The following is a 26301-nucleotide window of genomic DNA, read 5'->3' on the forward strand; positions in this document are numbered from 1 at the left end:
AAACATGGAAAATAATACACATCCACAAAAGTGTACATAAAATACAATGCAGAAATACATTTAGCATATAAAGCAGTGGTTCTCAACCAAAAGCCCACCGAAATCCAACACAATTATGAACCTTTAAAAAATTGATATTTTTTTAAATAACAACTGAGTCAAGACATTGATCCAGAAGTTTAATGAGCTCTGTTCTTCAATAAAAACAATAGTTCATTTATTTGCCCGGTTTCACGGACGAGGCTTAAGCCTAGTCCCAGACTAAAATGGATGTTTGAGCTGTTGTAACCGTTTTAACTGAAAGCGACTTTGTCTCAACATGCACACCAGTAATGTTTTGTTTTTTTTCTAAGGCACGTTTATAAAAGCTACTTAAATTTCCTAATTTAACTAATTATGACTTTTAACTAATTAAGTTCAATATGTTTAAGTCATACTGAGCCCTAGACCTCAGCTTGAGAACCACTGATAAACAGTAGAGTCTAAACATCTGAGAGACCACAATTCAAAATTATTCTATTTTTCAATTCTCTAACTTAACATATTTATTCACCATTACAATTTGAGAGAAACGTTTAATTGAAAAATACATATAAATTGAATCTTCTTAATGTGTCTTGGTTACTTTAATAACGACTACGGCATTTGAGCTGCACAAACTCCAAAAGTTTGTGTAAAACCATGTTTTTGTGCTTGCGTGGATGCAAGAAATTGAAAAAGTAAATTTCACAATTGTGACAAAACTATTTCCAGGTTTAACTGAAGAAGAAAAAGATTCAGTGTGGTCTCAGGCATTTAAACTCCACTTTGATTACATGTTCAGGTGAGCGTTCCTCTCCTTTTCTGTTCTAGTTCCTGTAGTCTCTCCTCTCGGCCCTGTGCATGCTGGGCTCCCACCCTCTGTGCCGTCTCAGTAGCAGTGATGTCAATGTGGGCGTATTTAGTGCTGGAGCCGGCCACTGATCACAAATGCAATAAAAAAAAAAAGGATTTATTAACAACTTTTTAAATGTGTAAGCCTCTGTTATCTGTGGCCAGTTGCAGAAATGTAGCCTTTATATTAAAGCTGTCTTAAAGTACCCCTGCTCATCTTTGATCACCAAAATAGCATATTTATATGTTTTTTTCAGTGAAAAAATAGCTTCAATGCAACCTTAAAATAGCTTCAATGCAACTCTACACCCTTTTTTCATTTAGTATACACGGATCCAAGAATATGCAAATGAGCCCTGCCTCCACTCACTCTAATAGGCTCGTCTATAACTCGATGTATCAGAATGCATTTAATGTATTGTTCTCTGGTAATTAATATGATTAGCCTTTTGTTTGACTACTAATAGTGTGTTGCTAATGTTACATAAACCATGTTCCCGTTCGCCATCTCAAGAGTCAGACCGCTGCCTTCTAATAATCAGTATCCTTACAAACGCTTTCAACAACTCAGAACGTCAGTGGAGAGAGGCAAATAGTTCATCCTAATATCGTAATATATACATAATTCACCAGCTATATTGCTACATGTACCCGATTTTTCATATCAACAGAGGAATATACTGGGATAACGAGGGTTCTCTTGAGACTCCACAGCTTCTCAGCAGTTAATGATATGCTAAAGCCCGCCCGCATGTTGACGTGATTGGTTACAAGGTAGTTTGTGACGCAAGAAACACTGGCGTTAGCCAAGGATAATCAGTCATTTTTTTCAGATTCAAATTAGACCAAGTCTACGTTTTTTATGTAACCGATTTTTTTTGTTAGATGACTAACTTGTAAGTCTAGCATTTTATGCAACCAGCCACTGCTTAAAGGGATAGTTCACCCAAAAATGAAAATTCTGTCATCATTTACTCGCCCTCAAGTTGTTCCAAACCTGTATGAGTTTCTTTGTTCTGCTGAACACAAAGGAAGATATTTGGAAGAATGTTTGTAATCAACAGATCTCGGTCCCCATTGACTTCCATAGTAGGAAAAAAATATACTATGGTAGTCAATGGGGACCGAGATCTGTTTGGTTACAAACATTCTTCCAAACATCTTCCTTTGTGTTCAGCAGAACAAAGAAACTCATACAGGTTTGGAACAACTTGAGGGTGAGTAAACAATGATAGAATTTTCATTTTTGGGTGAACTATCCCTTTAACATTTAAAAAATAAATCTCAACACAGCTGGATAGTCATTTGTGTTCACGCCCAAAATAGACAGAACCACAGATATCAACAATTTATACAATTGTCCAAAAGTTTGGGGTCAGTATGATTTTTTTGAGTGACAAAAATAAAACAAATATTCAAAAGTAGGCCTATGCAGCAAATTAAAGTGATAGTAAAGACATGACGTATGATATTACAAAACATTTCTATTTCAAATAAATGCTGTTTGATGAATCCTGAAAAACAATTATTACAGTTTCCACAAAAAATATTAAGCAGCACAACTGCTTTCCACATTGATAATAATAATTAAAAATGTCACTTAAGCTCCAAATCAGCATATTAGAATGATTTTAGAAGGATCATGTGGCACTGAAGAAAATTCAGCTTTATCATCACAGGAATACTTACATTTTTAAATATATGAAAACAGATAATTATTGTAATAATATTTCACAATTTTCCAGGTTTCAAATAAATATAGCCTTTGAGAATAAGAGACTTCTTTTGAAAACATAAAATAATTATCTTAAAAGCCCTAAACTTTTGAACAGTAGAATGTATACTGTAAAGGTAAGGATTAAAAAAAATTAGGTTGGAAGGCATGTCATTGAAGGATCAAAAATGAGTAGTGAATATGGAAGGAACACAGTGTACCTCTGATAGTGTGGCTTGACTCTGGACGGTCCTGCAGATCCAACTCCATATAGTGTAGCTGTCGTTTAGACGTTGGACTGATGGGGATATTCACATAGTTAATGGAATCACCTTGAAGTTTGTCAATAACTGTCAGTCCTGTAAGACAAGACACAACATGCACAGTTACCAATGAAATCAAGCGAATTAAATGCTGTGATCAGGTGGTGATATATAAGAAGGGGCATCTCAATTACCATACTCTCCGGCTCTGACCTGTGGCCACCTGGATGCATCGGTCATGAATGCCATCTGCTCATAATTGCCTTTTGGATCTGCTGAGCAAGACAAACCGCCATTCATTCAGAATCACAATACACGCAGATCTATGCTCCAAATCATTAAATTGTTAATGTAATCAGCTGAAAACAATCTGACATGGCATATTACACACACAAACATCAGATATCCAGTGACAACAAAGCATCGCAATTTCTCCTCGTGGCTACTGTGTTTAGCAACATGTCGATGCTGAGACTAGAATCGCTTTACCAGTCGATACAGACAAGAAAGTCTGCTTGAACGTAGGGATGAAAGAGGCATTACTGATGCAATTCCGGTTGAAATGACATCCAAGTATTGTTTACCTGATTAAGGGACTATGTATTATATTTTTATTTCAAAACTAGATAACTATATGATGCTCACCGTCAGTCTCATGAAAAGTATTCTGCTGCTCAGAACTGCTTCTGATCTCACACCTGCTCTTCTCCTCCACCTACGAGAAACATAAAAGTGATTCAGAAACCCCAGAGCAGCAGTAGACTTGTTTAATGTTGTATTTATTCTTTTAACCCTCTGGGGTCCTTCGGGTCCAAATGGACCCGAAGCGTTTAAATAAAAAAATGTTAAAAATCATAGCTTCATCGGAATGGTCCGAAATTTGGTGACTTTGTTGGTACTTGGTATATGAACACCCAAAAAAATTGGGGACAGGATTTGAATAGTCTAAGTGGTTGTAAAAAAAATTGTCACACTCAGGACCTTCGGGTCCAAATTGACCCACCATAGGAAATGAATGGGAAATTGGCAAAAATGTGAAAATGCAGAGTTTTTTTGTGCGTACAATCTACAAATCAGCCACGATCCAGAAAAAAAGCACACAACAGTGAAGGGGTTAATCTATAAAACATCAAGGGTGCAAAACAGACACATCCACACACACACACACACACACAAACACACTTTTATACACATACACACTAATAAATTCAGATTACAAAAATATGTTTTGAATTTTTAAAAATCACAGCTTCATCGGAATGTTACGAAACTTGGTGACTTTTATGGTATTAGGTATGTGAACACACAAAAAATGTTGAGGTCATGATCCAAGCACGTCACACTTCTGCTCTTTGGTCAAAAATGACCCCCATAGGAAATAAATGGGAAATTGTCAAAAATATGAAAACACAGAATTTTTTTGTGCATACAATCTACAAATCAGCCAGGATGCAGAAAAAAAGGACTCAATAGTGAAGGGGTGAAGCTCTAAAACATCAAGAGTACAAAAAAACCCACACACACACACACACATTTTTTTTAATAAAAATAAAATAAAAATAAAATGTATAAAAAATGTCTATTATATTCAATGGGAAAAAATGGGTCATAATTATTGCATAAATATTAATTAAAATCATAAAATTATCTCAAAACACCAAAAAAGATAAGAAAAAATATTATAAAAAACAAGTAAAAAAAAAAATATATGATTTTTTTTTAATATATATTAATCCCGCCCTCCGGGTCCATTTGGACCCGAAGGTCCTGAGTGTGACTGTTAAACGAAGGACCCCAGAGGGTTAATTGACTGATGCTTCTTCTGCAGCTACACATCACCAAAACGTTTCAAAATCTGACCCACTTTACTGTATTATATTAGCCTTTAACTGCTGTGTACTAGCATTTAAATTAATCATACCTTAAAAATTCCTGCATGTAACTACATCTATAATTCCCTTCCCTTACCCCTTAACCTACCCATACCACCAGACCTGTCCCTAACCTTGCCCGTATCCCACTTCAATAGCAGCAAATGTGTTCTACAATACAACATGAACACAATAAGTATATTGTGCCTAACATGTTTTAAGTAAATACATAGAAGTTAAAGACACCTTATATTAAGTGACCATTTTTCTGACAACTAACCGCTTCTATTCAGCTGTTGCTGATGTTGTTTATATCTTTAAATTAAATTTTTACAAAGAGCAAAAACTGACTACACCTATATCTGGTAAAAGCCTAAAGAAATGCTTGCGGTTACAATAAGCATCTGAAATGTTGCCACTATTGTACAAAAGTATTGAATGCTGTGGGCAACAATACTGAGAATGGAATGCTTTTCAGTGTGAAATATTGATTTCCCTAAAAAAAAATTTTTTTTTTCACTGTTTGGTCAAAGCAAGCTGTTTTTATAGCTTATTATTGCATTCTCAGATCAACCCGAAGCATGTGGCGAGATGACAAACGCATTTAAATTCACTCTGCAAACTGGTTCTGCCTCCCCACTGGCAGTGATGGCTGAGCATGATTCAGAGACACAGACGGCTGGAACAGTCTTCAGATTTGTGCTGGAACGCTAGATTCCATGATTAGAGGAGTGCATAACGAAAGACTGATGCTCAATCAACACCGCCCCGATCTGTTGCAGAAGTCTGATTTTGTTGGTAAAGTTTTAGTCCAAATCTAGAGAACAGTTTGTCTGCATACTTTGACAAACGATGCATTTAGACTCAGAAATAGCTGAGCAGTTATCTGGTTTATAGTCCACCTGTAGTCAATAATTGTATCCCTTTAAACTAATCTTTGATCACCAAAATGACATATTTAAACGTTTTATCCTGTGGAAAAACAATCTTCATGCATTAAAAATAGCTTGAATGTAACTCTACACCCTTGCTTCATTTAGTATACACGGATCCATGAATATGCAAATATAGCCTATATAGTTTGCATGCACGTTGATGTGTTTGGCAAGTCCATTGTAACACTTTTGCAAAAGGTGTGTTTGTACATATATACATACATATCTAAATATATACATACATACACATATATATATACACACACACACACACATATATATATATATATACAGTATATATATATATATATATATACACACACATATACAGTATATATACACACACACACACACACACATATATATATATACACACACACACACACACACACACACATACAGTATATATATATATATACAGTATATACACACACACACACACACATATATATACACACACACACACACATACATACATACATACATACATACATATATATATATATATATATATATATATATATATATATATATACATACACACATATACAGTATATATACACACACACACACACATATCTATATATATACATACACACATATACAGTATATACACACACACATATATATATATATATACATACACACATATACAGTATATATACACACACACACACACACACACACATATATATATATATACATACACACATATACAGTATATATACACACACACACACACACACACACATATATATATATATACATACACACATATACAGTATATATACACACACACACACACACACATATATATATATATACATACACACATATACAGTATATATACACACACACACACACACATATATATATATATACACATATATATATATATATATATATATTTTTTTTTTTTTTTTATGGCCACTTTTGTGTTAAAAAAATATATATTTTTTTAAGTGGTATTTCTTATCTTCAGTGTCTTTTTGTAGGTAAATTGGTAAAAAAAAAAAAAAAAAAAAAATTTTTTATATATATATGCAAATCAAACAAAAATGCAGTAACATACACTGATGTTAAACAGCAAGGATACATTAAATTAATTAAAAGTAACAGTTAATTGCATTAGTTATGTTACAAAAGTTTTATATTTCAAAAATATTAAGCAGCACAAGTGTTTTCAACATTGATAACGTTTCCAAGAAATAATAGATGAAAAACAAAGTATTACTTTGGGCTTCATATAATATAATTTCTTCCAATTTACCTACAAAAAGACACTCAAACAATTTTATTGCACACTGAAGATAAGAAATACCACTTAAAAATAAAGAATAATTTTTTAACACAAAAGTGGCCAAATTAACAAAAAATGTGGTAGAAGGTATATTTTGTTCCCTGCATATTTAAATAATATTCTAATGTGTCCAGACCTAACTGATGATCAATGTTAGTATATAATGATTCAATATCAAATGTACATAACAGTACGAAACGTTTCAGAAACAATTTTAAAAAATGAGTACTATCCTTAATAAAATATGGTTGTTTAGGGACAAATTCTTTAATATGATGATCTACAAAACTAGAAATTCTCTCTGTAAGTTGTGTTAAAAATTGTGCTCAAAATGTGGTAATTGTATTAATTGTCAATTTACAATTTTTTTTACGTTTTCTAATCATCCTGAAAATAAGAGTCCTATATTTATCAAGAGTTTTATTACATGTAAGACAACATATGTGATCTATATTATTTAATGTCCATGTAATAAAATGTATGTTGGTGAAATATCTCGTTCGTTTCAAGAGAGGATAACAGAACATAGAAGTGTAACGAACAGGAAGGATCTAAAAAGTCCTGTTGCATTTAAGACATTTTTGTGAGAGTAACCATAAATAACCTTGGTATTGAAAAGATAAAACACAGTACAAGAGGAGGTAACATTGATTTTATTAAGAAAAAAACGAGAGGCTTTCTGGATTTGTTTTATTTGAAAAGTCTGAAAGTTTCAAAAAGGTATGAATGAGGACCTTTGTCTTAAAGAGTTTCTGTGATATTGCTTATTGTATGAATCTGTTGTTGTTGTTTTAAAATGGGGGATATTATCTTGTTTTTCGATGACTTAATTCTTTATGACGTAGAAATGGGTAAAACGTGCCAATTTGATGAGGATGTTTTCTGATTGGGTGATTGATCATTAACCTTTTAACTAAGAGTGACATCTTGAGTGGAGCTTGTCAGCTGTTGTTAATTTTCTTTGTATGAGAAAATTCAGCTTTGCCATCTCAGGAATAAATTACAATATATTTAAATAGAAAACGGTTATTTTTCATTGTAATAATATTATTTCACAATATTACTCATTTTATTGTATTTTTTTATCATATAAATGCAGCCTTGGTGAGCATAAGAGAATTCAGTTTTAATTTATTTATTTTTAAAGCAAAAAACAAACAAAAAAAAACAGAGAAATGTATGTGTATCTTTAACTGTTGTCATATTCAGAACCAGACAGTAAATATATGAATCTAAGTCTCACAGTAAGTTGCATGCTATATGCGTTTCATTCACTAAAAATAACTAAAAACTCATTTGTTCTGAATTTTGACTACTGTTTGCAATTTATGTTATTGATTCACAACAAAGAACGGACAGACTACAGATTACACTGACCGCTGAGCTGCGTGTTTTTTGATTCACTAAAAAGAATAAGCTCATAGGAGTCAGATATTCTGTCAGCAGGAAACTGTCGGATAATTTTAGTATGGCATTTCACGCAAAGAATATATGTGCGAGAACTGTTAATGAAACCTAATATCATTCAGTTCTGATATTTAAAAAAAAAAAACAGTAAAAAACTACTCACAGAAAGACACAAAAAGCAAAAAATCAACAAGAAAGCATATCTTGTTACCTTTCCTCCCCCACAGTCAGGACAGATGGCGGGCTGTAATTGTGGTGCGGTGGAGCCTTCAGGGGGCGCTACTCCTTCACCATAACAGTTGAACCTCCATTGAACAGTTTGTTTGGGGGTGGCATCTGCAGGTATGCCCTCTGGTCCCAGAGCTCCATATTCGGGTACAGCAGTCAAAAACTGTTCCTGACTGGAGGATTGTTGTAGTGGGAGCCTGCGAGGGATGTCGTAATGCTGCAGAGGTGGTCTGGGTACCTGGTACATGATGGCCTGCATTTGAGCAGACTCTTTGAGTGGGCACACACAGGGTTTGTGCTCAGGAATCAGGGGAATTGTCCGCACTGGAGTGTTGAGAAGGGAGATTGAGTTTGAATTAGGGTTCTGAGGGAGGCTTGTTAAGGATCCAAACTCATCAGTCTCTCCATGCCCAATATCCACGCTACCAGTGTAGGAGGAGAAGCTTCCAGAATACGAGGAGTGGCTTCCGGTGGCGATGCCGCTGTCTGTTGAGCTCTGCCGTCCCGCCTCTTGAAGGCCTCTAGGATTAGGTGGCTTGGATGGGGGCCGAAGCCCTCCCAACATTACTCCATATAGACGCTCGTCACTGGACGTGCTGACAGAACAGGCTGTACTCTTAGATCCTGCAACCCCTAGCAGTGGTGATGATGATGGTGGTGGTTCAATGGGAGTGGGGTGTCTGACTGGCTCAGGCCATATCGCCAGGCGGCTGCCCAGGCTGTTATCAGAATGACTGGTCTCCGAGGAGGAGCTGGAGATGCTCCGATCATCTCCTGCCAAGGAGGCGCCGTAACTGAAGGTGGAGGCTGTCAAATTATGACAAAGAGAGAGTGGATTAACAAATGTTTGCCTGGATTGTTAGCATTGTGCATGCATTTCAAAAAAGGAGTGACACAAAAACTAATTATGACTTTGTGATGTTCAGTTATTCTTTTGGTGCAACACAGAAGAATTTTTGAAGAATCTTCACATGTTTTTCATTGGTATTTCATGTATTTTTGTACAATAAATAAATAATATGTTGAACCTGACAATCAAAACCACTAGTTTCAGGCTTTTTGTATCACTTTGTGCTCGCCATCTTCTTACATGATAGAATCATTTAAAATCAAATCAATATTTCTTGCTCTATATTTATAGATGAAGAAATCTATACTGTATGTTTCATAGTACAAAGTCAGTCGGTCAATATCACAAAATAAATCCCTTCAGAATGAAGTTGCACCATTTAGTTTGTACATTATCCCTTACAAAACCTTGCCATCTGCCATGTAATAACAATAATAACAAATAAGAGCTTCGATTTCTGTCTTTTTCCCACACAAAGCAATTGAGCGACTTTTATGTGAAGGCTTTTATGATCCTTTTATTGTCTTTTTGGAGCGTGACAGACACTATGAACTGTTGCTGTATGGAAATTAACTATGTAAAAAAAATATCCTTTTGTGATCCACTAAAATACTGAATAATTAATAATAATGATTTGTGTATGGCTTTTTGAATCACCTGCCATGCTGTGGTGGCTGCAGATCGACAGCATACTGAGTCGTTTCTCCAGCTCACTGGCCTCCTGGCTAATCCTGTCTTCTACAGATGACGGGTTAGCATTGGGGTCTATGGAAACATTACATTTTAATTAAACCAATACAGTGAACATTCATCAACCAATAAAGTGAACATTCATCATTCATACACACACGTACCAACATATATCCTTATGATCAAACAAACGAAACACAAACATGCACCAGACAGCACTGATTTGTCTCTGAGCATTAAGTCATATATAATCCATCACTGTTGTATCACGGTCTCTGCTGGGAGAATTACTGGAGCCACTGGCAACATTTATCAGTTTCTACTGGTACATCACAGACATAGCCTCACAGCAATGATCTCTCACACAAGCACTTGTGCGCACGCACACACACACACACACACACACACACACACACACACACACACACACACACACACACACACACACACACACACACACACACACACACACACACACACGGGAAGCTTTGAGACCTCCTTTTGAATATGGCAGTAGGTTAGAAAGCTGAAAGAGCATTTGCTTTTTGCATATTTAAAGAGGTTTGTCATTGTACAATTGATCTGCTCTGTGAAATTCTTCTGAAGAATACGGAATAAAGTGAAATGCTGAAAAAGAAGAGTGCCTTGGCTATACCCTGTAGTCCTTATTTATCACTGGCAATCTGATCTCAACCTTTATTGAATATCAAAGGTTAAAATACATCACGTGCACATAATTAATGACACTTAATGACAGCTAGAACAACTGCTCTGACATCTCAGTATGAGGGATGACAGGCGAGAACTTAATGTAATGTGCATAAATCATAAATCTGAGAATTAAGAGAATGTGCTGTCATAAACATCGAAGTAAACAAACTTTAAGGCTTTTGATTTATACCTTTATACTTTCATACAACAATCAAAGAAACTGGGAGAATTTATAGAGGAAAAAATACTGGAAAAAGTTTTCGCCGTGATTACAAGCAAGCAAGCTATCATCATCATCATCATCATCATCATCATCATCATCATCATCAAAAATGCACCATACAACAATCGGGCTGAAAATGATTGTGTTAGTCCACAGAGAAATACCAAAATATGTTTAGCAATTTTGAATAATCATATTTTTAAGGCAATGGTACACAACATCAATGTAATGAAGGGGGAAATAATAACACCTGTCAAAATATTTGTCCACAGAGCATAGATCACCTCTGTAAATGGGTCTATGTAAATATGTAGTCATTTAGCACATGCTTTTCCCTTAAAGCAACATAGTACATTTATTACAAGAAATGGCCCTGGAGCAGCCCGGGCATAATATTAGTGCTTCGCAGATCAATCTTTGTGTGGTTTGAACTGGTCTACAAGCTCTCTGACTATGTATGTAGAGAGTCATTTTAACTATGGCTGTGCTAATTTTAGCTATGAACCACAGAAAAGCTTTAAGCCACTTCATATCCATATATTATTTTATGTTACTGACCATGTGTCAGTTCTCCACAGGATTCTGTTTACACAACTCATGACAGCATGCATCCTTTCAGCTAGACCTTATCATTTTATCTCAATATCACTGGCTCAGCAGCTCAATTCAGTGATTCTCTGTGCGTTCAGTGTGGCGGTTTGATCTATAAAATGATGTGTCAAGTTAATATCATTTTATGCTTACATGGTAAATCTATCTAGGACCAATCAATAAACTAAATGTGAATCTTACATTGATTTTTAGGACAATAATTCAGTATGCGGGAAGTCATGTAAGGTTCCATTAAAAAGATATGTACCACATAGATATTATTACCCTCCGTCAAGGTGGAGCCATTGAGTGGTTACATTTAAAAAGCGATTGCCATTACAAAGCAAGACTCATTAAAGTTCATTAAACTTAATGAATATGATTGACGACAGACCCCTGTTACTGCTAGATCATAAGTCAACACCATTGTTGAGTATTTTCTCCTTAAAGGTGAACTAAGTAACTTTTTTTACCTTAACTGAACAGCTTCGGAGTCATTGGAATGGTTATATTACTTATTTCGGGTTGAATGGTGGTCGTTTCGCACCCCCCTGGTGCCCGTGAGCAGAAAATACGCACTTGCAACTTTGAGCCGGCGGGCCGCCGGCCGCCGCGTCAGGAAGTCTCGCGTGATATCAGGTCTCGCGATGTAAACAATTGCTTTATGGCCAAAAGAAATCTGCTAAAATGCTGTCATTATTGCGCTCCCTCACGCTGTTCGAACCCGAATGAAGAAGACGTTTTAAAGAATATCCCATCTGCTTTGATGTCGTTGATCTGCTAGCCTCTGGTGTCTGAGAATAGCCAACGAGTTTTTACAACAGTGTTGTCAAATATCTATTCCGAAGCTGTGGGGGGAGCTCTAGAGAGAAACCTGCGAGCAAAAAGCGAGAATACAGCGAAGAAATCCCGAAGTTACTGAATGCAGCTTTAAAACTGCAGTGAACCAAAGACAGTCTCAAAAACGCGGTTTGAAATCGCTGGTGTGTCTGACGTCACAAACTACCTTGCAACCAATCACGTCAATGTGTGATCATCAACGAGTGGATCTCTGAGCTGGTATGAGTGAGTGGAGGCGGGGCAATTATTGACTACAGTTAACTCTTATGTACTGTTTGGGGTTGTCGAGTTGACCTTTAAATAATCTTATGAGAACTGATTATTAACTAATTTTCAACTTGATAACACATTTCAAATGGCATGTCACGTGAAAAATATGGCATTTCTTACATTAGGGATCTGAGAAAATCCAATTTGAAAACATTAAATAATGCAATGAATTTTTACATAATAAAATTATGTATCAGAACAGTTATGCTTATTATTTATTGTTTATTTTAAAGGTACACTATGTAACTTCTGGCCCTCTAGCAGTTAAACAACAAAACTACATGCATTTTGCGGAAGAACACTGTGCAGGTTGTGCTTTGGCTCTGCGTGACTGTGCGGATGAATACAGAATATGAAAAATAGAGAAATTATCCTACTGCTCATTAAACATTCACTACTAGGCTTAAGAAATAACCAGTTTAGATGGAAAGGATCTCAAGCTGACTAGATGAAGACGTTACCGTAGCTATACCCAGACAGTGTACTTCCTTGAAAATACATTCCAGCACGGCGCTGTAACAACCATCATGAAATGACCCTTCACAATAGATAATGCTTTACAATGAACTACATATGACAATGTATCTGTTCAGTAAAATACCTTACTTGCCTGTTGAGTAATAAAAACGTCATCTCCACATCGCTTTTACAACATTTCAAATCCCTCAGTTCTCGCCATCTCTGAAAAGCCAAGCCAATGTTGATTCTTGTTTTATTACGAGCTTTTGCCAGCAGACTCTCCTCTGTTCAGGTGATTCCCCGGAAGTTGGAGATTTACGTCAACCTTTCTCGGTCGTTGTGACAACTAACCCACTCCCACACCATACACGAGTCAAAGTAGTAACTTTTCTCTATTTAATGATATGACGAGACACGCACGGGCGAGTATGTATGTCTAAAATATAAACACTTATAATAGGCTTATAATACTCAATCAGGGTAAGACAAAATCACATGCTGGAAGAAGGACTGATGATGCATTGACTCATTATTTAAATGTTGTTTATCTTTCACATTTCCGAGCAGTACATGCCTACTGTGTGGCAAAACAGAGGGATGCAGCTTCAAAAATATCTGCCTACTAGATTTTGATTCGATCAGAGGAATCTATTAAATTGAATTGGAGGGAATATAAAAGGCTAATTTAAAAATTAGTATTATTATTTTTACATTTACATAATTGGAGTCTCTGGGACTCCAAACAAAAAATCAGCAGCCATTCTGAGCAGAACATGAGGGTGCTGGGAGAAATAAAGAGGGAGAGAAGGAAACCTGACACCACATATCAATCATGCATAGAGCTTAGACACAGATATGCACACGTAGCTGACAGCTCACATACAGCAAGCTAATGAGGCCAACATTAGTAACTTTGAAATCTCTGATCTGAGATCTTACATCACACACCTCCACAAGTATGAACTCACCTGGCAGGACTGGGCGCAGTCCAAACGGCCCCCTGCTTGGTGATATGCCACGCACGATGCAATCGAACAAAAAACTGATCTGTTCTCCTTCTGCACATGCAAGAAAGAAAACGCCAGCCCCTACGGAGACAGAGAGAAAAGAAATAGCTTCTTAATGTCTTGAGCCCGTTTTATTCAAAAGACGTAATGCACCATTTCGAAATCAAATTGATATTAATTTCCCATAGCATTAAATAGAAAATTAGTTTCAGTAATGACCATAATAGCAGTCACAAGATTACAACAAATGAGGGAACATCAAGTCATTCCTCTAAGCAGACGAGAACATTGACATTTCACTGATTCAGGATAAATGAATTATATAGACCAATCCAACCCAATGGAACCAAGAAAAACTATACGAGTTCATACATCATTCAAATAAATTTATCAGGCATACAAAGTCTATAAAGTAAAGTAACTGTCTTCAAGTAAAGGCTAATTGAAGACAGTGATGTTTTATCAATGAGCCAAATGCATGGAAGTTATATATCTGATAGGTCCACAGCTTTTGAAACGAGAAAAAAAAGAAAGAAACAGAGTTATAAAACTAAATTTATTTTTGCACTTTAGCATAATTATAATTTATGAAATAAGTGGATTGTGTACCAAGAAAATCCACTTCGGTGCCCACACCTCCCCCATACAAATGTCAATAGCATCTGCAAAGCCTGAAACACCTTTCAAACTAAATAAGAGCTGGCAAAAGCACAGCTGAATGTTACTGAAAACTAGCTATTAAAGAGCCTTAAGGCTTCGAGTATAATGGGAAAACTGGGCTAACAAAGACCTTATTTGTGACAAGATGCATTAATGATTCATCCGCAGTCAGATTATGACTGTTTTTCTTTGTAGGACATGCTTAGGAAAGAGACTTAGGCGGTCTTTCATGAAGGCAAATATAGTCCTGTCAAATCCCTGAGCATCACTGTGGAGACGGTATAGGAGTGACAGTCCATTACAAAAATAACCATAACACCCTTAGCACTTGGTTTCATAATTCATAAACACACTGCTAGGCTATTAATACTTAAGACATGTGGCCAAATCTGTGGCTATTTATTTACCTTGCCCACATTTTGAGAATAAAACAGGCCTAAACTTTTATAAAAAATGACTCCAGTTTGAAAAGTATATTGTTGCATAATTATTTATGTTTCACATTTTTAAAAATAACCCGACTCGTTAGATGAATCATTCTCTATAAATCCTGTCTTTCCGCGATATACTCTGCTCTGATTGGCCAGACAGCTCAGTCTGTTGTGATTGGTCTACATGCCCATTGCCATTAGAACGTCAGTTCTGCTTGTCCTGAGGCTTTCTATACAGTGAACCAAACACAGTAACGAACAATGACGTTGATTTTACCATATCAATGCGAGCACGAGTCTGATGATGAAACACTGGAAGAACTATTCATTCAACCCGAACCTCCATTGCAAGGACGACTCTAGCAGGACATTTCTCAGAGATACACTACTCAGTTTGAGGTACATTATGAGATGTTGCAACTGTAATTCCTCACCATCAGCATTAACAAGTGCATGTCCATCAACAAACCGATTATTCTACTTATACTTATTTATTTACAGAGTATTTTTCTAATTTATTGTGGTGAGCATGTGGAAACTGTATCAATAATAGTGCATGCATTAGCCGAGCTCTAGCGTGAATGACTGTAACATAAACGTTGGTAAAACAAATCTTGCTCCATGCTTAAACTTTACTCAAAGTAGTGAGAACGACAGACAACCTGCATTAATAGACACAGTTTTAGGTAATAGTGGCCCACAACTGATCAGCAGAAGTATTTCAGTAAGACAGTAATAATGTGAGTTAGCCAGTTAGCAGGAGACCTACACAATATAAAACTCAAAACTAAGTATTTTGAACACCAACTTTCAAGAGCAAGCGGTTTGCGAATCCTGCATTGTACTCCAGAGAAGCAGTCGTCAGTCAGCAAAAGTTTAGGATTATACTGCTGTGGTATTGTGGTAAAGATGAATTTTAACCACTGATTCTTCACATGCTCGTCCTTGGGCAGTAAAAAAACTGGCTTTACCCTCACTTCTCGACATGATGCTATCCAGCATCCACAGGAATCAGCTGTTGGTTTGAGGGGGTTCAGGTTTTCCCTGGTGTCTGCCCACGCAATACGCTAATGCTTCGTCTTGACGTCACAACGAAACGGATTATGACTCGTTTGAAAAACGATTCATTTCATTGACTCGGAGTCGACTTTTACTTTTGAAAGACAATAACTTTATATAAGGTGAACTTTCAGAATTAAAACTTTGCTGGATGTTTTCATTCACTTAGAGCTATGTTACACACTACATAAAAGGTCATTTTCAAACATCCATAATAGGGGCACTTTAAGATCAAACACTTGCAGAATCGTGTAATTAGAATTGCATTGTCAGTTTCAATTTAGGTTACAATTTTTCTAAGTCTGTTGACAAACTAAACCAGTGAATAAACTCACATCTGTTCAGTCTCTGAAATCAAATGAGACTGCTGACACGCTCACTAATTGCACTGCCAGTATGTGTTTTGTCACGGCGTGTGGCCTGTGACATTGAATTGCGCTAGAGACAGCAACAAGGCCATATTTTCAATTTAATTCACTCTGTCCCCGAGCAGCCAACCGCTGAATTACACTAATGGGAGTGGGAGGGACATGACCTCTGTGTGGCAGAGACCAATCGGAGCTCATGGTTGTCAAACTATAATGAGATAAAGCACTGGCTAACAGACACATGCTCCAGACAAGGTAATTATTTCACTATATGCATCTAAATGTAAACTTGGCCGTCTTAGTATCTGTTTCCTTGTATGTTTTCATGGATTTACATACATTTTCAGAATGCATGAGGTGGTAGTAGTGGTTGTAATGAAGATTCAAATTCAATCGAATTGAACAAGCTCTCTTTGTGCGGATGTCTAAGCCCAGAGATCATCTGCAGCTCTATTGATTTGCATTTTCTGCACTGATTTTGAAGGAACATCTGCAAAATTTATTTTATTTAAATATGGTAAAATGTGTAAAAACAAATCTAAAAGTATTTAACATTTAAGATATATTTTGAATAAGAATAATAAAAAAATATATATATTAATATTTAAAAAAATATGCTATGATTAAATAATTGGTTTTCTCTTGTTTTTGCATGTGTTCATAATTCCTTTGTGTGATAGCCTGGCCAAAAATTTAGTCCGCACAATTTAGCTTGTTTCATTGCATTATTACAAATAAAACAACCGACTCAAAGCACAACTATGCAATATGCTTCTTTAACCAATTTTTTATTATATTTGAATAAAGGGTGAAGATGTCAATTTTCCTAGGCTGGAAATCACTTTTTTATTTTCTAAATAAAGGAGTTCTTTCTGTGATGAAGAGCTTTTTGTGAAGTTCTGAATGTGCAGTTTCCATGCAGTCCTAGACACGACTAATGCTGTACTAATGTACTACAACAGTAATGAGAGTCTGGTGTCCAATGTGAGCACCCCTGCCCCCTCAAGTTCTTCCACTTGGCAGGAGACCTTTCACATGCCGCCTCACCGCCTAAACACATAAAAATGCCCAGAGTTCCCAGCATAGTGCATTAAAACAGCGTCTAGCAAATATCCTGAACACCTTTTCAAGTGAAAAATGAATTATCCTGATTATGATTGCAATAAAAACCCTTTTGTGTTGTGACAACATGGCTGTCGTTGACCCGTTGTAAGGAAGTTTCATATAAGATGGAGCATTAAAGCTGCTGAAGCCACAGAACAGCTGCAGTTGGATTTGCCAGAGAGGCAGCTGGTGGGTTTCACTGGTGCTAACGCAACATCTTACACTGGAGCATATCACACATTACCACAATCTGTGTGGATGCACAAAAGTAATGTGTACTGATTCTGTAAGTATGGGGGGGAGTGAGAAAATGAGTGAGAGAGGGAGGGAGAGAGAGAGAGACAGAGAGACTAAAGTGTTACTGTGAGGTTATCTGATTTTCACATTTACTATTGGCAAACACCTCTGTGCTACTTCCACCGCAGAGAGCATCATTAAGAAAAAAAAAAAAAGAGGCAGAGGTACAAGAACAAACCACACGTTCAACTCAATTATCATGAGATTCGTCTCATTGAATAAAATGCAGTGTTCTACCAAAACAAAACAAAAGAGATGTCCAAGAACTATTTGCATCTCAAAAAGATCAAGTGTCAAATGAGCAATTCGACAAAGAAAATATATTCAAGAATAGCACTGAATAAGGAAAAGAACATGAACTTACAGTAGCCACATCTTGTCCCTCCCTCAAAGACAAATCCATTAGGAACGCCGCCATAACGCCTTAAGTCCGACAGTTTCCATTGGCCGATGACAGTTGGAGGGAGGTCTCTGGCGATGACAAGCAAATTGTTGCACAAATGCAGGGAGGCGGGGCCACTTTCTAGTTTGCTGCCAGGCTGGACATTGACGTTAAACCTGTGAACTGAAAAAGAGACAAGTTTATTATCAGAGAGCATGACTTTAAAATTAGCACATCAAAGCAAAGCAGTTCTTCTGGAGACATTCGGGAAAGGCCTAATTTCATTCCATAAGGACAAAGAACATTTGCATTTAAAATTCCTTACCATTGTATAATATATAAAGATAAACAAAACTGGTAAATTTCTACAGTTTTTGTACATCTCTGTATTTTGGGTAACACTGTTTTAAGGTGACGAAGTTACATGCTACTACATTTACTTACTATAGTAATAACAGTAAATTATGCATAACTACAAGTAACCAACACTAAACCAAACCCTAACCGTAACTCTATAGTAAGTACATGTAGTTAATTAATATTACTCAGTACTTATGGGTAAGCACAATGTAACTACATCACATTGAAATAAAGTGAAACCATATTTTGAATTAACATACTACTTGAACGATTTTTTTAAAGGAGCATATACCGCATTTTGACTCATCATCCGATATTCTTCTCATCAAATTTTCTTTCTACCAAGAGTTAACAGCTTCATATCAAATTGTAAACCATCAGAAACACATTTAAACAACAGTGAACTGAGTAATGAAGTAAGCGTGAGTAGTGAACAGGGTTTCCATACCCTTCGACCATTCAATTTTCTAGTTTTTCTAGTTTTATGTGAACACTTGTGAATAATGTTTTTTAGGATATTATTGAATCAGATTCAATCCGCCAATCAATCATTAAGATTAATTCTTTTTTCTTTTTTTTTTAAATGACTCAAACCATACTATGGCATGTTTACTCTACATAAGAGTGATGTCTTATTTATAATATATTTGATCATAAAGGTCATGATATATTTACTATAAATTTCCAAGACATTTTCAGGCATGGCAAACATCATTTTAAAATTCCCTGATATTTCCACCAAGTCCATGACTGTGGGAACCCCAAATGGATCATCATATTTATTTGCAGCTGCATTTTTTTTTTTTTTTTTTTTTTTTTTGGCACAGACAAATTAGGAGTAAATTTATTTCAAGATCAATATATCTAATTAGGCAACACAGGTGTGAATATAGACTCCAAATCATTAGGAAAAATACCTCAATTTATCCTAACAGAGACAAGTAATCGATAAATTCCAAGAGGGCATAATGATACAGTTTGCTTGCAGCAGTGTGTGTGTGTGCATATGTGTGTGTGTTTTGCATCAGCGATGGGATTAATGCTTTTTACTTCATAATTACTATTCCATTGTGCACCATGTCACATTGAACACACACAAAAGATTTATCCATCATATATCTTTTATATTATAAGATTTATCCATACAACACACACTCTCACATCTCAATCTATGGTCAACCAAAGCAAGGCAGTCTCAAGTCACTGATGCATCAGTCATGATTCAAAGTGAGGGAACTTGCTACAGCACAGTGTGTTAAAGCGGTTTAGAAGGAAACTGATAAGAGCAACAGAACAGAATGAGACATCAGCACCCCGCTTCACCAGACTCCATCTATCATCATTCTGACTGCCTTAAAGACAAATAATCAAACAAACATGCGACCTGAAAATCAAGGATGTTTCACAGTGGAGACGACACATGGATTCAGAATAACAGCTGCCGAACAAGAGCTTAATAGTTCAACACTTTAGCTTCATATGGAAAAGAAAACTTGAAATAACCTAAAGTCATCTGAAACAAGTCTAGGATAAAATACTATATGGTTTTGTTACCCTGTCAAACACATATTCGAGAAAAACTTTAGATCTGTCGGAGTATCACACATCACAGGGGTCCCAATTATAACTTGGTTGCTTTCTCAAAGGGCACGCCACACCACTCTTGACTTGAGAGTGTATGTGTACGTGAGAAAGCAATAGATCCAGGGTGTAGGTGTGTGTCTGTACGTGTTTTTCGAGGGTGTCTGGGATTAACAGACCGAGTAGCGGTCTTGACTCATAAAGTGCCCTGAGGGAGTTCAAACTTCAGCTATGTTTGCTAGAAATAACAATAAAATAGATGATAAATTAAAAAGTAAGAATTAAAGACAGAGGATTTACATAATAAAACTATTTTATATACTGTATGTTTATATGTGAAATTAATTATGTGAAAAAGTAACATATATATATCCTTTTGATCTTTCATTCAATTTTTTTTTTACAAATCTAACCTTTCATTGAAGTAAAAGAAGAAAAGAAAACAGGGGGGGGTAACATTCAGAAATAAATGTTTTTTCTCCAAAACACGTTGGCCACAATTATTGGCACCCTATTATTAAATACTTTTTGCAATCTCCTTTCGCCAAGATAACAGCTCTGAGTCTTCTCATAATGCCGGGTGAGTTTGGAGACCATCTGACAAGAGATCATTTCTCCATACAGAATCTCTCCAGATCCTTCAGATTCCCAGATGCTTCTTCTCTTCAGTTCACTCCACTCATCAGGTCAGGGAACTGGGAAGGTCATGGCAGAAGCTTCATTTTGTACTTCGTAACACATTTTTGTGTTCATTTTGATGTTTGTTTTGGATCGTTGTCCTGATGAAAGATCCAACCACGGCCCATTATAAGATTTCTAGCAGAAGCCGTCAGGTTTAGATTTTTTATCTGTTGATATTTGATAGAATCCACGATGCCATGTATCCGAACAAGATGTCCAGGACCTCCAGCAGAAAAATGTGCCCACAACATTAAAGATCCAACGGTATAGTAAATTGTACACATGGGGTACTTTTTATCCTTGTGTGCACCAAACCCATCTAGCGTGTTTGCTGTCAAAAAGCTCTTTTTTTAGTTTCATCTGACCACAGAACCCTGTGCCGTTTGAAGTTCCAGTCGTGTCTGACAACTGAATATGCTGGAGTTTGTTTTTGGAGGAGCGAGGAGGATTTTTCTTGAAACCCTCCCCAAACAACATGTGGGGATGTGGTAGGCTTCTGACCCCAAGACTCAAGTAATCTCTGCAATTCTCCTCTGAGAGTCTTTGGCCACTCAAACTTTCCTACTCAAAGTGCATTAAGACAATATAGACACACGTCCTCTTCCTGGCAGATTCGTAACATCTTTAGTTGGTTGGAACTTCTTAATTATTGCCCCGATGGTCAAAATGGGGATTTTCATTTCTTTAGCTATTGTCTTACAGCCACTTTCGATTTTGTGAAGCTCAACAATCTTTTGCTGCACATCAGAACTATATTCTTTGGTTTTACTCATTGTGATGGATGATTAAGGGAATTTGGCCATTGAGTTTCCTCATATTTAAACTCCTGTGAAACAAGAAGTCATAGCTAGACAATTTCATGTTCCTAGTCACCCTGGTGTGCTAAATAAAGGTAAATATTAATGGGAATATACTTCAGAGATATTTTAATCTTAAAAAATTCCAGGGGTTGGAGAAAAACATTTATTTCATAATGTGATTTACCCCCCACTTTCAATTCTTTTACTTCAATGAAAGGTTAGAATTTAGCACATTTTTTGAATGAAAGATCAAAAGTATAAACAATGCAGATACATTTTTTACAGCCATTTCTGATCATATTTACCAGGGGTGCCATTAATTCTGACCACAACTGTATCTATATATATATACACATATAATGTACAATGTATATGTATATATATATATATATATAATCCTTTAATTTGAAGTCAAGAACTTCATCACTAACGCCATATTAAAAAAAGATTAATGACCCTACAAGTTAACCATCAAAACCATCAACCATCAAAATATGTGGGTTTTTTTGTGTTTTTTTTTTATTAACTATGAGGGAAGAAAAAAACACTAAACTGAAAAAAGGGTAAACTAAAAAAAAAATGATGTATGAAGCCGTTTTGGTGCTGTTTTCGTTAAATACTGGGAGCTTGCAATCACTTTGAATCGGCATTGTATGGCTGTGAAATTAATCTTTACAAAAAAATCTACTTTGTGATCCACATAAAAATAACAGCATTGAACTGTCATTGCGTGGCTGCGGAAGGATTTTTACCCCAAAAAATAAATAAATAAAAAATGTTTGTGCTCCACATAAAAATAACAGCATGTGAGTTTGGAACGACATGTGGGTGAGTAAATAATGACAGAATTTTAATAAATCCCCTTTTTCATCTGACACTAAACATGCACACATGCTCTTCTCTCACCCTCTCCAAGGCTGTAGCGGATACGAGCATCCCAGGCCAGAAGAGTCACTCTGTTGTCGAAGCCCAGCATGACAGACTGGCTCAGGCACAGCAGACTGAGCGCATAATTCACTCCATCAAACCCCTGAAGAGCCTCCAGTCCACAGATATCCCTCAGCGTGGCTTGATTCCTCTCCCGCTGTCCTTTACTCTTCTCTCCACGCTCCTTATACACCAGCAAGGACAGGCAGTCTGAGACAGTCAAGATTACAAATTGATAAAACATCAGAACAGAAATGCATCTTACACTAACAAATACGGCCAAACATAACAATGATAATATCATGTTTTTTTGGTACCTTGGAGTTCCATATAAACACCACTGCACATGAAATCACTCAGTGCCATTGTATGAGCACCATTACCATAAATGTACCATGTACCATTCAAGTAAAATAAAATCATTACAGGTAGCCTACTATCCTTTTAAGTCAATCAAAAGTCTACATTTTCTTTCATATCAATACTGTGTTGCATTACAATTCCAGCAGTTGATATTATCATTTGCATAAGCATCATCAGGAATTACTACTGACAAAGTAACACATGCATGGGACGCAGTTACTGGGCCATGAAATATAAACTGTCTCTTTCCATAGACTAGTGTTGTGTGTGTGTGACAGCATCAAGCTATTGTCTCTAGGATGACTGCACTTGTTGTTTTGAATGTGGTGATGTTTTGTTTTTATGCTTCTCTACAAAAGAACAAACCACTTCATCACCAGACTTCTAAAAAAGTATGCGAGGAGTCGAGCAGCTGTCATAACACACATCAAAAGACTCAGTGATCCATGAAAGCAACTGGAGACTAACCTATTAAACAATGACAACTTCAGACGGCAGAGATCCAAAAATGACCTATCCGCTAGCCAAGTTCACCTAAAGAAGTTATGCAAGTGCTTGGCTTGCAATGTGAATGCTGATGCTAATCATAAGAGAGACTGGGGCCACTTGTCACATTTTTAACGCCAGACAGGGAATATTTATCAGGGGAGGTTTATTTTTTTGTCAAGTCAATGTCTGCATAGCAGATGCCTTCATAGAATACCTTCAAGTTCTGAGAACTAAAAAGCTTTGAACATTTCTACCATTATTGGCCAAGAAAAAAGTTAATTAAAATATTATGATCTCAACTGCCACTATAGTAACAAAATGAACTAAACAACAGATTTTAAACAATTAAAGTAAAAATGATAAAACAGCAAAAATGAAAGTGAAAAATGAAAGTATATTTAGGCCTATATAGGCTATACGCTCAAGATTCTGCTTTGACCATCAAATTTTGGCATTAATATATTTCTAACATTTGAAACACAGGTCAACATACACCCAAAATATCAACATACTCTATGGCAAATAAATAAATAAAAAGATGGTATGGTAGGTCCAGACGTTGGACTTTAGTTTGCAGTACAGAATCCACAAAATATTCTAATTTAAAGGGCTTTTGAACAAAAAATGTCAAAACAACATAAAAAAACACTCCTAGAGATGTACCCTCTAGTATTTGTCTATGGAAATTTGGTACCACTTTACAATAAGGTTTCATTAGTTAACATTAGTTAATTTATTACCAACATGAACTATGAACATGAAAATATACAGTCGTTCATGTTTTTTCATGTTAGTTCACAGAGCATTAACTAATGCTAACAAACACAAGTTTTGATTTTAATAATGTAGCCTATTAATAAATGTACAAATTAACATAAATTTAAATTTAGAACATAACCATAAAATAAGTATTGTAGTAGGCTAGTTAACTAATGTTACTGTAAAGTCAAACGTTAGTGATACAGCTCCTGAGACAACTAGCCCCGGTCTCGACTACAAACACAATTTCTATTTTTATTTTTTTTACTACATTACACTTTTAAAGTGCACTTTGTAGCTGCTGGTCCAAAAACAGCTCGAGCCAGAATGAATTGCGACATCGTGACAAGTGCATCGAGAGTCATTCCGATACCACGCATAACGACCGTGCCAATACCTCACATACCGTCACGAGAAAAAAACAACCGTGACAGCGCTATGTCAGGCTTTTGCTACGTTGAAAGTACGTTTATGAAACAAAATAGCAATTTAAATGCATTTTAATAGCTAATCTCAACACTGTTAATCAGCAGCGTAAAATGTTTTCCGAGTAGGATTTACCTGCTACCGGCGAAGGTTTCCGAAGAATCACCCATCTGTTTTTCCACTGTAAACGCAGGGAAACAAAACAACAAACAAAGTAGTGTTCGTGAAGACAAACAAACAAAGATTTAAGTTGTCCAACAATAATAAGCGATACCGTAAACGTAGTTTGCGTTGCTTTTAACCACCTTTTTCCCCTCTCGGAGTCTGACTTGTCCCTCTACGACAACCGTATCCGTCATCTTGTGTCATGGTTCCCGACAGCTGTGTGCGGTCCGCGGCAGTGAGTGAGGGGGTCACTTTCAAAATAACCTCCAGAACTGTCTGCAACACGCACAAACTCTCTCACCCACATAACTCTTACATGCATTGGCCCACCCTCTAAACAGAGACCTACACTACAAGGCAAAGGTTTTTACAGTTGTTCATTGGGTCAAGGTGCCAATTCAATTTACAACACCTGGCCAAGAGATGCAAGCATTCTTGCAAGTCTCAGACTGCCAAGCATGTGGTTTAAGAGACATGTAAACAAACATGCACATTATGTAAAGTTCTAAAATAATAGTCAATAATCTGCAATTATAAAAGTAAAAATGTTTAACCACATAAATAAATGAAACTGGGGGATGGGAACCCTTCTATGGGATGTATAGCACTCAGAAAGGGCGTCATGCCAGCTAGGCTGGTCTCAGAGCAGCATTTTGAATCTCAAGTAAGTCCTAAAGGCACATAGACATCAATATAATATGACACAAAAGGCCTTTCTTGTGTGTGTGTAATTCAGAATGCATTTAGGCCTACTTGAAATAGCCTGATGTTATTCATGAAATTACATTTATATATAATTTTCTTAACATGCTGTCTTTCCAAAGTGATCACAAAGTGCTTGCATCACGCAAATGGCAATTACCAAAGAAAGGCAGCTAAAAGCTGCAGTATTTTAGGGCCCTGATCAATTATGCAAATTTGTGATAAAACCATTAGTGTATAAATGTCAGATGTTCCTGCTTCTTTGAAGCAACAGATGCTCTTTGGAGCTGGGTAACAAGGATCATCAGGTATGGCACATTTGAACTTGAAAAAATTAATAAAGTGTTCAACTAAAAATGCTAAATAGAAGCTTTACTAGGGGTCACTAAGTTTCAGGCCTCACTTTATTTCAATATTTTTTTTGATTTATGTAGGTGAGTGTAATAGGAGATAACTCTAATGCGTTCCTGTGTTCCAAAGATGTGGCTTTTTCTTGAAAAATTGGCTGTTTTGAC

General features: G+C 36.3%; 1 protein-coding gene across 2 annotated transcripts; it reads right to left on the reverse strand.

Annotated features, from left to right (window-relative positions):
• Positions 1-146: 146 nt before the first annotated feature.
• Positions 147-25371, reverse strand: dok7b (docking protein 7b). 2 transcript variants are annotated; one of them, XM_084402310.1, is made up of 11 exons: positions 25225-25371; positions 25055-25100; positions 22862-23092; positions 18516-18716; positions 14194-14313; positions 10099-10206; positions 8575-9398; positions 3496-3565; positions 3045-3122; positions 2809-2946; positions 147-959 (listed from the first exon to the last, which is right to left on the reverse strand). In XM_084402310.1, the coding sequence occupies exons 1-11, from the start codon at positions 25276-25278 to the stop codon at positions 820-822; spliced, it is 2010 nt and encodes a 669-aa protein (XP_084258436.1). In that variant the 5' UTR covers positions 25279-25371; the 3' UTR covers positions 147-819. The 2 variants fall into 2 exon arrangements, with proteins under 2 accessions (XP_084258436.1, XP_084258435.1); XM_084402309.1 differs by having other exon boundaries at positions 3045-3125.
• Between the last annotated feature and the right edge of the window lie 930 nt (positions 25372-26301).

The sequence above is a fragment of the Rutilus rutilus genome, assembly GCF_951802725.1.
Source record: "Rutilus rutilus genome assembly, chromosome: 2".
Lineage (NCBI taxonomy): Eukaryota > Metazoa > Chordata > Actinopteri > Cypriniformes > Leuciscidae > Rutilus > Rutilus rutilus.

Coding starts and splice junctions, on each gene's coding strand:
- dok7b (XM_084402309.1), bottom strand. CDS start 25,278: ATGACGGATACGGTTGTCGTAGAGGGACAAGTCAGACTCCGAGAGGGG. Junction 23,093..25,054: donor GAAACCTTCGCCGGTAGCAG/GTAAATCCTACT, acceptor TGACTGTCTCAG/ACTGCCTGTCCTTGCTGGTG. Junction 18,717..22,861: donor CCGCTACAGCCTTGGAGAGG/GTGAGAGAAGAG, acceptor TCTCTTTTTCAG/TTCACAGGTTTAACGTCAAT.